The 14,201-nt window shown below is 35.2% G+C and overlaps 1 protein-coding gene across 1 annotated transcript in view; it reads left to right on the top strand.

Moving 5' to 3' along the window:
* Positions 1-13,810, top strand: part of LOC149538273 (protein HAPLESS 2-like) — a 452,273-nt gene extending 438,463 nt beyond the window's left edge. Inside the window, exons 16-17 of the mRNA XM_089799641.1 lie at positions 2,465-2,631; positions 13,619-13,810. Of these exons, the coding sequence (XP_089655767.1) occupies positions 2,465-2,631; positions 13,619-13,646 (195 nt within the window). The 3' untranslated portion in view covers positions 13,647-13,810. The remainder of the gene's footprint in view (positions 1-2,464; positions 2,632-13,618) is intronic.
* Positions 13,811-14,201: the final 391 nt, after the last annotated feature.

Here is a 14,201-nt window from a genome sequence, read left to right as displayed (position 1 = left end):
ATGTCTGGTACATTCTTTGATTATAAAATATATTACTTCTAAATCATATCTCTTCAATCTAACCATACAATTGTTTAATGACATAAGATTCTCTTAAACAAAAGGAGTTTCACAAGAAGATATAATTTCTTTTTTACAAAATTTGATACAGTTTCTTCCCTCATTCTTAGATTGCATTAGAGTGATGGGAAATGCAATAGACACTAAACAGTGGCTAAAGAAAAAATACGAGAAACATACCACAAGGAGTCCGACGTCCAACAAAACAAAATAGGGACTAAATTTTCCAAACTTAAGGTGATGCAATTACATCAGATTTTTCATAGATTTGAAGTCCTGTCAAGTTACTCACATCTCCAATGTAGTTGCAAACCTCAATAAGATCTTCTTTCGGAAGGCTATTTGATTTGGCACCCAACAGTGATCTAGGGAAGCATCACTAAAATTAAATATCAAATTCTTGTGATCAGAAATAGTTTATTTTTAATATTTCATTAGATAATTAAAATAATATATGAAATATCCAATTAGAAGATAACATGAAAAATAAAATACAATTCTTAACTATTATTCCATATTTTATTAATTTAAAGTCTAGATTTCAATACATTGATTGGGGAGAGTCTAGCAGTTGAGCACCCTAACATTGCACTTCTCAAAATCCTATTTGAAAATTTTTAATCGCCGCAATTTTTTACAGAAGTTTACTTCGCACATCTACTTTGTAAGGTTTCAAGACCACATCATCAAATATGATGCTATTGCAGCATTTTTATTGCCAAGGTGGTCAAGAAGGTCCTATTAAAGACCCATATTTATGCATTAAGTCATATTTTGTTGGTGCACCAATGTGGCATCACATGATTGGCTACTTTTAGATCTAAGGAATACAATTCATTCAATTTTGGTAAGTTATCATCAACAATAAAAAACTTTATAGTCACTACATGACTCACAACTATTAGTGAAATACTGTCAAATAAAATGGAGATTAAACCAAGAAGTGCGATAACAATTCTTGGAATACACTCAAGTAATGAGTCCTTTACCCTAGAAAGGTTAGACACAAGACTCAACAATATTAGGAATCCAAGAATTATAATCTCATCCAACGAATGGTTACATTATACATAATCAAAGTTTTTACGATGAAGAGGCATATTGATACTAGTTTTAAGAAGCGGAACCACTCATCTTCATCCAGTTGATATTCTACACTACATTTGTTTCTTCATAGATTCATAGTTGATGCTGATGGAACTTAATGATATTGGACACAAATAATTCAGATATATAGTTTCAATGTGAGTGGTAGCGGCCATGATGAACCTTGTGATGTAGACAATATTTGATTTGGCGTACCACTATCATACTACACAATATTCAAGCTCCTTGTTCATCCTTGAACACTATAAGACCATGGCAGTCAACTTGACAATGAAACATTTGTTTCCTAGATATTATTGGCTATTTTTAGATTGTTTAAGGGGTGTAATTTGCACAAGATGAATAAAGATTCAAAAAAGACTTATGGAATGGACCATTTTTGCAGATCAAGGACAGACTATAGACTTCACAAGTTTTCTTGACACAAAACAAAGATTAAGTCTAGGCGACTAGTAGGTTTATTTGAGTATCTATCATAGAATTTACAGTCTAAATGTATAATGCAATAGTTTGGCCATGGAATGAGAATGTTAGACAAATGGCTTGGGTCCCTCCACTCACAGAAATCGGGGGTTAAGAGCTGACATTTTTTTTATGAAAATACCGCTTTAGGCAAGGGAATAGCATTAACCAAATTAATACTTGAATAATAAATCTGTCAATTGACCAACACCACTTACATAACTATAGAACATTAGGATTTAGACATGACGACTAAAATATGGGTTGTTCAGTAGTTGAGGAGACCTATTCACATGCAAATTTGATACATCTTGTACCTTTTTTAATGCTCTCTTTGTTGTTATCTTGAATGATAGTTGAATATATCTACAATTGCACAGCTTATAGACAACTCCCTTCGTCTTTTTACTATTGACTACTCCTTCTGTCATGTATTATTTGTATTTATATGGAATCACTTTTTTTATTTAAGCACAACATACATTGATGTTTTGAACACTTCAATATTAGTTTTCTTCATAACTAGATTACTGTAGACATCTCTATGGTTGTTTTATGGGTGTGCAATCTTATATGCAGGCTCATACATGGATAAATGCTTAGTAAAGATGGATATTACTAGAAGAAAATATGACAAATTGAAATTTTATTTTTAGATTAGGTTTGACTAATGTTTAAGAAAATTCTTAAGTTGACCTTGTAACAATGATTTTTGTAGCAATAAACTCATGAATAACATGGTCAGGTCACTCTATTTCATTACAAATCCTCATTGCATTAATGATTGTATTTATTTTTCAATCTTAAATATGGAGTTAAGTTTGGCATTTAACAGACAGGTTTCAATGAAACTCCAATTGAAAACATGATCTCTTCGGGAGGAGGAAATGGTATTGATTCATTTTTTTCAAAAGTTGGCAAATCTCTTTTCAACTTTGGCAGGAAGATTATGCACAAATTTGGTCATGGAATTGCAAGTTTCTTCAATGGAAAAAATTGCAAGTATGTATCTTCTACACTTATGTTAGATCTTACAAATCTAAACTACGTACTTTTCATTTACATGTCAATGATAAGTATTTGTTTCATTTTTCACAATTAGATTCTTAATAGGTCAATTTCCAAGCATATGATATGTTGAAAAATAATTGCCACACATTAAGATCATATGTGTCACCATGCTCATCTTTGGTGTCACTAAATTGGGAGGCTCTCACTATTAGTTGTATAGTTAATATTTCAATTCCATCACTATGTAGGTACTCTTATCAGTTTTCCAATAAAGCATTCCCTCAAGATTTATTTTTGCGTTGTTGGGAGGTTCAGACTTGCAAGCATTACTCAACATAGGGAGCCTATAGGCTGACCTCTTTGGCTAAGATCCCAAGATTGAGGAATATCCACTCCGACAAATTTGCTTGTGGCACAATCCCGGCCTAAAATATTATGATGTTGGATCCTTGCACTCAGCAAGACTTGATCCTTGGTGGGCTTATTTGGAATCATTCAACTTCACCAGTAGACCAAGGGCCTTTTGACATTCCCCCAGGATTGACCCAAATAAGTATATTTATGATATGCATAAGGTTATTATTGTTCATATGCAGAAATCCAATGGAAATAATCCTCGCAGAACAATTATTTGGGTTTAAGTTTTTAAGCTAGAGCAAACCACAAAGCCTAGAATGAAATCTAAAAGAGAAAGCAAATCTAAACCTCAAATGAATTATGAAAGACACCTCAAATGAGACTATATAGGGATGAGGAATTTTCTTGGTGACAAATAAGTGTATTTGATTTAAATAAGTGTTCATCAAGTGCACTTATATGACTGCACCACGTTTTATAGCTAAACAAAGAAATTTGTAGGAAATTTGACCAAAAGTAAAATCGAATAACTATCTTTAGAAGGTCCACTGCAAAATCAGCATTGTTCTTTTAAATTTGAATGTCCTAAAGAGGACCTACTCAAGGTCAAAGCAAGTAGGTGCAAAGGAGGTCCTTTAGTATGGGTAGGAAAATGATCACAATAATCATTCAATATATAAACATGAGGCTAGTCAAAAGTTGATAGGAGAGGCGGTTTGGGATGCCTTTGCCTAGGTTGGGGAATGGCTCTCCAAGTTGATGGACAAGTACCACTGCAATTGTTCTTTGAAGATATCAAGTTGCTCAAACAAGATGGGAGTGACAAGATTGAGGACCTCTTCTCACAACATCTAAAGCATATTCTGTAGAATCTTTGTGCACCACGAATTTGTGGGGGATGTGTGAAAGTTAACTCTATTTATTGATTTCGGAGTGTCTTGTTTTTTAGTTTCTTGAAGATGTTTTGATGCTAAAAATTATGCTAACTTGTAGGGAAAGTGTACTGTACCTTTCTAGTACAGACATTGATACTCTAAAAATCAATTGTGTTGATGGTGTACGGTTAGGAAGAGGTCGTACAGATATACCTTTGACTATACGGTGGAAGCTGGTAACTCATTAGGTAATTCTTTGTGAGGCAATATGGTGGCATTTGTAGTCGTACAAATGTAAGTTGTACGGTGAGTGAGGGAGGAGGAAAGTGAGTCGTACTGAGGAAATGGGGAAACTTCCATACACCCCCTGCATTATACGGTGTTGGGGTGTACCGCAGATATAAAGAGCCAAATGGAGGGGAAGAGATCTTGCATGCAGTGATATTTTATGGTGAGGTAATGTTGGTATGAAGGAGGAAGATAGGTGGCTGCACGTTCAAGCAGGTTGTATTGTTTGGGGAGATGCATGTGCCAAGTGACTGTAGTGTGCGACTTTAGTGACACCAAACCAAGTGCAAAGCCAAGATAGTAATTGGATTCCAACTATAAATAGGGAATTTGCTAGACATGTAAACATATATATTTGCAATTATTTGCCAAAACGCACACCAAATGGAACTTGAGATACTAATGAAAATGCCAACGATACAAGTATATTAATCTTCAAATGAGGAAGAATTTTTGCTAACATTATACTTGGCATATCAGGGTTTTTGAGCATACTATCAAATTGGAAGTTGGTGCCAAGCCCATCATCACCACACCGTACCACTATCGCAAGAAGTTTAAAGATGAGATTGAAAAGAAAATTCAGGAGTTGCTCGACAACAAATGGATCTGACCTAGTTCAAGCCCCTTTGCATCATCGGTGGTACTAGTTAAAAAGAAGGGTGACAAAATGCGCATGTGTGTGGAGTACTATGCATTGAACAAGAAGACAATCAAGAACAGATACCATATTCCCAGGATCGATGAACTGCTAGGTGAGTCGCATGGCGTAGCCTTTTTTCCAAAATAGACCTATGATCTAGATATCATCAAATTCACATGAGAGAATAATGTCGAAAAGACGGTTTTGTCGTCGATAGATATTGTGTGGCCAACGGGTTGATGTCGTCGGTAAATATTGTGTAGCCGACGGATAGATTAGCATTATTATGTAGCCAACGAACCCCTTGGGGAAAGTTCGGTGGGAAGTATATATACACCCTCCGAGATCATTGTAATCATCGTCAGCACAATGTAATGTCTTTGGCATATGTGAACAATAAAAGAAGTACTATTGTTATATGTTCTTGTTTCATTGTTTGTATGCATTAATCTATTTACCCATATGGTAAACATTTGGCGCCGTTGTTGGGGACCAAACTCGGGTCACCTGCGTGACAGGCGGGAATAAAAGCCACAAGTTGTCATAGGAACAAAAAGAATATTGGGTGAAATTAGTAGGATGCGATCTTACGCCAGAAGAAATGGAATCCGTGGTCAAGGGTGCCCAATGCGGAGGGCTTCGATGAGATTTTATTCAGGAAGGCCACTGGAGATGTATCATGGATGTCATCAAAAGCAAGTTAACAAGGGCAAGTCGGGCTTCAAATATAGCTTTTCCACAGATTGTAGTCATGAATGGCATAGTGTACTATTGGGCTACAGTCCTCGTCGACAGGATGGAGGAGTTCATGACACTCCAACACCAGATGTTCTTTATGCCACACCATGCCATTGGCTTGTTTCTAGAGGCAACCATTAATCAGATACCACTTGATGATTTTGAGGTTCCACCCAGGGGAAAGTTGGCGCCAGGAGAGCCTCCAATATTCTATTGGAGACATTTGGACACGGGTGGAACAGCAACAGGGCAGAAGAAGGTATTCCAAGGATTAGAGGCATACGGAGACATGGACAGTGGATGGGAGGACACTTTAGAGAGCAGCAGGGCCGAGTCCGAGGAAGAGAGTACTTTTGTGGAAGTTGGCAGCGACCCAGCAATTAGCAAGTCCACATTCTTCAACCCGCCTCAATTGCCAACTTCGACGCACTTGTCCACCACCACTTCACTCATTCCTCCATTTGGTCAACGTCATGCACTAGTCGTTATGACTCCACCGACGATGGCAGATGTTGTCCCACGCGCAATGGCAGATGTTGTCCCACGGGCGGTGACAGATGTTGTCCCATGGACGATGGCAGATGTTGTTGCACCGGTAGCCACTACAAATGTTTTCCTGACAACCATGGCAGATGGTGTTTCTCCTATGGCCACGACTAAGGGCATGCCTTCCCAGGGTTGTTCACCAAACCCCGTTGCTCCAGTAGAGCCAGCTGCACAGTTGGTAGAGTCGCTAGTGCCAGAGCCAAAACCACAGGTTCGATTAGATGTGATTGGCTCTAATGCTGTGTTCACTATTTTGTCCTCCTTGTTGGCGAAGGCGTAGCTAGCACAACAAGATGAGAGTATCAAGCCATCCAATGAGCGAATGAGAAGGAGAAAAACTTTTATTATTCTAACCATCCAAGCATCGGCATAGATAGTTCATTCAACTAGAATCGAGAGACTACGAGTCCACAATTACAGAATTTCACTCATCATTATCTGCACTCAATCGCTGGTCTGACATTCGAACAAATCCTCTAGCTAAAAAAGAAATTATTAAATAAGTATCAACGATCAAAGAGGCTCCTAGTCTTTCTCAGCAAACATATTATTTAGAGAAAAAATCGATATCTTCCAAACTCAGTGTATATATATATATATATATATGGATAACATATTATGGACAACCTTCTTAAGTTCCAACCAATAATCAACTCAAAATAGACTTGGAACAATTTGCATAAAGGAAAGCATAGTAATGTTTAAAAGAAATTCTTAGCTTGTTTTATTTAATAATTTTGAGGAACCATTGAAAGACAAGTTCCCTTAGAATACCACGGTCATTTCCTATCATCAGAAAAGAAAGAAAAGAATCTCCTTTGCAATATCATAATAATGAAAACTAAAGCCACACTATTATATATATATACCTACCAATGATACATTATCATCATATATAAGAAATAGACAAAAAGAAATCTGAATGAAGAGAATGAAGAAAGGATTTTCCATGAGGGATTTAAGAAGGATGTAAGAAGGAGATATTTACATGTGAAAGGATCCAAATGATTAGATTAAAAAAAGAAATTGCGAGTCTTGACAAGCTGTCATAACAGGACAGCAAGGTATGAACATTTGTTTTGTTTCATTTGAATGTTGGTCTCCAGTGAGTCAAGTTGATGGATAGGGTATGGGAAAAGCCCTAGGAGTTGTTAAAATGTCTTCATGATGATTGGTTGAATAAGACACCATATTATTTCATGATACTGATAGGAAATTGTCAAGTTAGGGATTTTGGGCACGTTTGTGAATGCTGATCAATTTAAGATCAAAATTGAGTGGGTGTTTGATATTTAGAGGAGTGGTGGTTCTTCAGAGGAAGAGTGGTCATTACTAGGTCTTGTAAAAATAAATGTGGGTTTTGGTTTATAAGTGGTCCCTTTGATGAGCGTTTTTGAATTTTGTTACAAAATAAGAGAGGAATATCTAAGTTTCCTATGGAGTTTGATTGGGTCCACCATTTTCTCCACGTCAAATTGTTATCAGAGCAAAGGAGTATATCCTTGCTATTTGGGTTTTGAAGAGTTGGCAATTAAGAATTTGAAGAAATCATGGTAGAAGAAGATCCAACAAGAGAAAAGTAAACTCAGAGGCATTTCATATTTAGGAGAAAGTGTAAGTGCAAGAACAAGGTATGTAAGGTTATTGTTGATAGTGGTTCATGGACAATATAGTTTCAGTAGAAATGGTTGATAATTGAATCTTCTTAGAATACCACATGAGGCACCATATAGATTACTTGGGATAGATGATAATTTATGGGTTGATGTTACAGAACAAGCATTTGTTCCATTTAATATTGGATCAAACTATAATGAGATTGTGTGTGATGTTATGCCTTTGAGAGATTGTCATTAGATTTTGGGAAGAACATGGAAATTTGATAAGTCATCCATATATAATGGTAGAGAGAACACATGCCTTCAAACAAGATGGAGTGAATTTTGTGTTGAATCCAATGTCCGATGATGATGCATCATGGCTAATGACAAGAAGCATATGTCTGATTGATAGGATAGAGTTCTCAGTACAGGAGGAAGTTGAAGAGCAAGTAAAAGAATTTGTTAAGGAGGAAGAAGCATGCAATCATACAAGACATGTCAATGTCTGAAGGTGAGACAATGATCCTAACAAAGGGAGACATGAATAATAGAGCACAGCAAAAAGGAACATGAAATAGTTCTAGAAGTGGAAACGGTGATGAAAGACACAATTGTTGGTGGTGACAGCAAGGCAACAAAGGTCCCCATCTAATGGATGAAGAGGTTCAAGATGTTGGTAAAGAAAATACAGGGTCATGTCTAGAATGGCTTGAAAAGGATGAGGTGATTTTGATTGGGACCATGGTGTGTCCTTTGAAGATGAAAAAGGGTATTATGCGGCAAAGTACCCCTATGAAAAAAGAAATGGAGGCTTATGTTGGAGCCTTAAAGTTGAATGATAGTTTGGTATGCCAAGAGAAATGGCATGAAAAGGGAATTCAGAATGTGAAGTTTGATTTTGTCTCAAGAGAAGAGATTATTGAAAAGTTAGTGATAGATCATGAGAAGGCCAAGGAAATTATTTACTCTTCAAATATGCAAACATGGCATGAGAAAGAAAAAGAGTTGGTAGCAGCAAGTACACAAGAGGAACTTGATTTATGGGAAGAGTATGAAGCCATTATGAGGGAATGGCAAAGCAATGGTGGTGTTGTGGCTCAGGATGAAGAAGCCATGCAAGTAGTGGTAGCTGAAATGGTGGTGATAGGCCATGAAACACCTCAAGCGGTTTTGTATTCTCCAAGTAAGGAGAAATGGTATGTTGACGATGACAAAAAATATGAGTCTTATTTGAAAGAAGATTTGATAAAGTTGCAGCTGCATGCAACAGCAGAGATTCTGATTTTAGTAATGTTGACAAGCAATGAGCAGCATGTTGTTTTTATATGTTCAAGAAAAGGCAAACCTAAAATTAATCTCAAGGAGAAATATCGGATTGGAGATGGAAAGAGTCCAAGCAAGACACTATGACACCAAGGAAATGACCTCTACAAACCAAGAGTTAAAATGAAGTTTTTAATGATTGTTTCTAATATGTTTTTGTTTTGTAGTTGTTTCCAAGTGACTTGCAAATTTTTTCGACTTGGTGCAGGAGCACTTGACAACCAAATGATTACCTACAAAGCTATGTTCCCCGAGGACACATACCTGGCCAAAATATAGGAGTATCCAAGACGGAGACGTCCCAAGGACAAGGGGACGGGTATGGGACACCCCCCGCCATCCCCAAAAAAGGAAATTTACCAGGGGACATCTCCGAAACTCGGGGATGGCTGGGAAAAAAGGGTGACGGCTGGTCATCCCCAGTACGGAAAGGGGACTTCTAGACATCCCCCAACTGTACCGGTATGGTCAGCCATCCCCAAAAAAAAATTTCTAATTGAAATTTTTTTTTAAAAATTTGAATTTTTTAATGCAAAAAAATTAAAATGTGAATATTAAAAAATAATTTTAAGGCTCCTAACTAGGTCATTGAGGGGGGGCCCACCCCTCCAAATGCGGTAGAGGCAAAATAGGAGCAGCAATCTGCTTCATTTTTCTATGTAATGTTTTTTATGTTGAACATGAACATGATTATGATAGATTAATACTTGTTACTATATGGTAGCCCTCTAGCCTTTGGGCATAGGCATATTTAGATTTAGATTTTCAGATTTATCATGTTCATCATTATGATATTGTTCACTGATATTGATATGCATTTTGACAATTGAGAACTAAAATCGGATATTATTTCCTAGATGGCATTCAAATGTTGTATGTTATGGTTCTATAATGTTTAAATGATATGCTTTGTGCTTAGTTTCATATGAATGACATGTATATTTGCAAATTTCAATGTATATTTTAAAATTTCCTTATATATATATATATATATGGCCATCCCCCCCCCAACCCAAAATCGCCAAAAAAAATTGCCGTCCCAGAAACCCTTCCTGCCGTCCCCCGTCGTCCCCGTACCGGAAACTCAAGGTAACATAGATACAAAGTTATATGGAAGAACCATGAAGGAATATGTTCAAATTAGACCAATAAGGTCATTTCATGATGTACTTGGGCTAAAGCCTAATAATGTCATTTGGGAGTCATTTGGAGTCATTTTGCATCAATGTAATCAAAGTTGCCAATATAGGCAAATATGGCCTAAAAGGGCTAATATAATGCATTTGAGGGTAGAAGTAGGAATGTAGTTCATGTTTTGTGTTTATAAGGTCTACAAATGACCCCTTGAATGTAATTGGGAAATATCTAAATATTAAAATATAAAAATACATGTAAGTTGTCAAGTTGTCAAGTTGACAACTTAAGATTAAGGGATTAGACCAACTAGAGGTTGCTTTGTAGTTAGTTGTAGGAAAGTTAGTGGGGTGGTTATCATTTGAAACAAAGGAATACCTTTATCCATGTTTGTAATGGTCTAATTTGGGAGAGGAGACTGCTGTATGAAAAATTGAAATCAAGAAAAACTGAGTTTTCTGCATTTTTTGACAGTTATTTGGGTGTTGTTTGCAGCATTTGGTCATAGTGTAAAACATTTCTTTATGGGGATTATTTTGCATGGAATATTAGACCATCAAATCCTTCATGATTTGGCTTGTGTAGCACTTGATTTGGTTTAGTAGTGATGAAGATATTGGTATTGGGATCCAAACTGTCTAAAACCCTTGTTCAAGGAACTGAACGTATATAAAAATATAGTCTCTAATTTTTTTTGCATTCAATAAGGCCTGATTCTTGGCCAATAGGAGGTTTAAAAAAAATGTATTATAGTTTCCCAGAGGTTGCAAGAACATGCATGTAATTGGCACATTCTCTTGATGGGGAAAGAGGTAGTTGCTGGAGGGAATGAATGACTTTTTCAGACCTAGAAATAACAGTCCCAGTGCGAGGGTCATATCTCCCAATCCCACTGTTGGATCATGCCCATCTTTGAATATGTTGTTAAAAGCCAAATTGTGGCATTAATCATCGGTGCGATTGAGATAATATGGTCGAGTTCAAAAGTTACTAGTAATTATGTATGGGTCTATCCAAACAATTGTTGAGTTCAAAAGTTACAAACAATTAGGGATTTAAGAACGATGTAAGGAGGAGGTATTTACATGTGAAAGGTCTCAAAAAAGGTAGAGGATCCAAGTGATTAGATTAAACAAAGAAGTTGCAGAGTCTTGACAAGCTGTCACATTAGGACAGCAAGGTATGAACATTTGTTTTGATTCATTTGAATATTGGTGTCTAGTGAGTCAAGTTGATATATAGGGTATGGGAAAATCCCTAGGAGTTGTTAAAATGACCTTATGATGGTTTGTTGAATAAGACATCGTATAGTGAATGAATATAGTTGATGGATTTTGGTAGAGTTTATGAATGTTGATCAACTTAAGATCAGAGTTGAGTGGGTTTTATATATTTAGAGGAGTGGTGTTTCTTAGGAGGAAGAGTGGCTATTAATAGATCTTGTCAAAGTAAATGTGGGTTTTGGTTCATAAGTGGTCCCTTTGATGAGATTTTTTGAATTTTGTTACAAAATAAGAGAGAAATATCCAAGTTTCCTATGAAGTTTGATTGGGTTCACCATTCCCTCCGCATCAATTAAGGAGCCCTATTGTAAGAATGGTAGAAATGTACACCAAATTTCCATCCCATCCTTTAGGATACCTCTAATTATAACCCTATTGTAGTTGTACAATTTAAATCTTGTTCACATTTTTCATCAAGGTGATAGACCATGTTCAATGTTCATTCTTTTACAAATTATGCACCAAAACTTGTTGAAGCATATAAAATCTCTATTAGAAATTATCTTTTGGAATACCAAAATGTATTAACACATGGTTGAAAACTTACCCTACCACATCACTCCTTATCATTTTCTTTTTGCGAGTTATCAATACACATCTTGCTAAAATGACCCGCAACAAAAATTCAACATAGCCTTTCTTATTCTTAGGAAAATCTCTAGCAAAGTCCATCAAAATGATTTCATAGGGCCTTTTAAGCATAATCAAATGGTTGATAAGACCCCAACTTCTAATTGTCACACTACACAATTGACGAATCCACACAAACTTTGCATTACCAATGCTTAGACATGGAAGAAATAATGCTAGAGATTACTTAGACATATGGGCCTTTGACATCAAAAAAAATAATTACTTTTTAAGATCTTTTCTTGAAGCTATAGTCTTGATGAGGCTCAAAATGGTGTCATGCTCATATTTCTTATCTTAAATGTGCTTATTCTTCACTACAAAAATCTCTAGCTTGGATAATCTTCTTACTAGGCGACATATCAACCACCTTAGTTAAACCACCTTAATTCTTTACCATGTGTTGGAATCGACTAAATTCTAGTGTTGTGCAACTTTTGGGAAGATTAATGGTTGGTGTACACCATATTTTCTTTCCCAATGAGATAATAATTACACTTTGATTCAGAAACAAGAGCATACATTTCATTAGTATAGGTGTTATAATTCAACACTTTCCTACCACCTTATAGAAAAACCACACCAATAGAACAATTGTTGGCATCCAATTGTACCTCAAAATCAGATTGCAATTAGATAATAGAAAGATTGGTGTCATTTAAATTTATTCTTCAACTCTTTAAATACTTCTTCTTGTCTTTTATTTCAATGGAATTTTCATTTCTTACTTGTGACTTCATGGAAGAGGAGAAAATTAACTCACGTGATTGATTAGGTTTAAATTAAAAACATTAACAGGGATCCATTGACTTGGTAAAAGATGTTCTTTTGGAAATTTAAAATTCAATATAAATTATTGATGATATAATTTCAATAAGCATGTGTTTCAGCCTTTCTATATCATGGAAACTAATAGGGTCTACTGATAGTGAAAATTAAAATGAAGAGAAACATGGATTTGTAAAGGAATCTAATCTTATATATCTCTCTATTTGAAAAGAAAATATCTAACTATTGAATATTAAAAACTCTTGAAAAATGAGGGAGATAGTTACTTTGTTAGATTATCAATTTTGGTTGGTAAATTATGCAAAATATTAATACACGTTTCAAAATTTTGTAGGAATTGTTCTTTCTTCAACTTGAAATGTCAATTTACAAATATATGTATCCAAAATATGTTGAAGTTGGGTTGGATTATTGTAATTATTCTACTAGGTGAGACTCTACTTTTACAATCATTTTGCAATAAATAAAGTCAAGAATTTTGATATTAAAAAGATGATGATTTTTTTCTAAAAAAGATATCCTTTTCACTTATTTTTTAGTTATCTTTCTTATAACTTTTATTGAATACAAGAAATTTATTAAGATTTGCATTTCCCATCATCTAATAGAAATATTAAAGAAAACGTTAAGTTTCTATATTATAGAATTCTATGTATTCATGTTAGAAAATCAAACATGAATAATATGTGATTTATATCATCTATTTTTATATTTTGTTTGATTGTTTTGATTAATAATATACTAAAACTATTTATATTGATTTTGATGCAGGTTTATTCGTCATTTGCATATTATGTAGATTGGTAATGATACCAAGCATTTTGTCTACAATGTTAAAAATAATACAATTATTACTTAAGATTTTCATGAAAACTATGAAAGGAGTGGTTGTTGCATTGAAGGGGTGTATGGTGTTGGGATGTATAGTATTAAAAAGCAATAAATTGAAGCAAGGTTGTATGACACTGAGAAATAAAATATCATGTGGTCTTAGGAAAATAAGGAAAAAGAAGGTTAAAGGTGTTAAAGAGAAGAGGGGGGTTGATTCAAGAGGAAGGAAACGAGTTAGTAGAGGAAAGAAAAAAAGATTAAAGATAAAAACCATTTCATTTGAAAAAAAGAAGGGAAAAGAACTGGAGACAAGACAAAAGAAACATCATGAAAGAAAACTACGTGAAGAAAATTTAGAAAAATTGACGAAAAAGGAAGCAAGACAAAAACATAGTCAAGTGGAGGAATCAGATGTAAGTTTAATGGAAACAAATTTGGAAAAGAAGCATGACAAGAAGAAAAATAAAGAGGAGAAAATGTACAAAATAGATAAAGGAAAGGGAAAATAAAGTGGAGGTGAAAG

The sequence above is a fragment of the Cupressus sempervirens genome, chromosome 9, assembly GCF_028749045.1.
Source record: "Cupressus sempervirens isolate cs-2001-9-10 chromosome 9, ASM2874904v1, whole genome shotgun sequence".
Classification (NCBI taxonomy): domain Eukaryota; kingdom Viridiplantae; phylum Streptophyta; class Pinopsida; order Cupressales; family Cupressaceae; genus Cupressus; species Cupressus sempervirens.
Note: the sequence above shows the minus strand (reverse complement) of the source record. Positions and strands in the feature narration are given on the sequence as shown.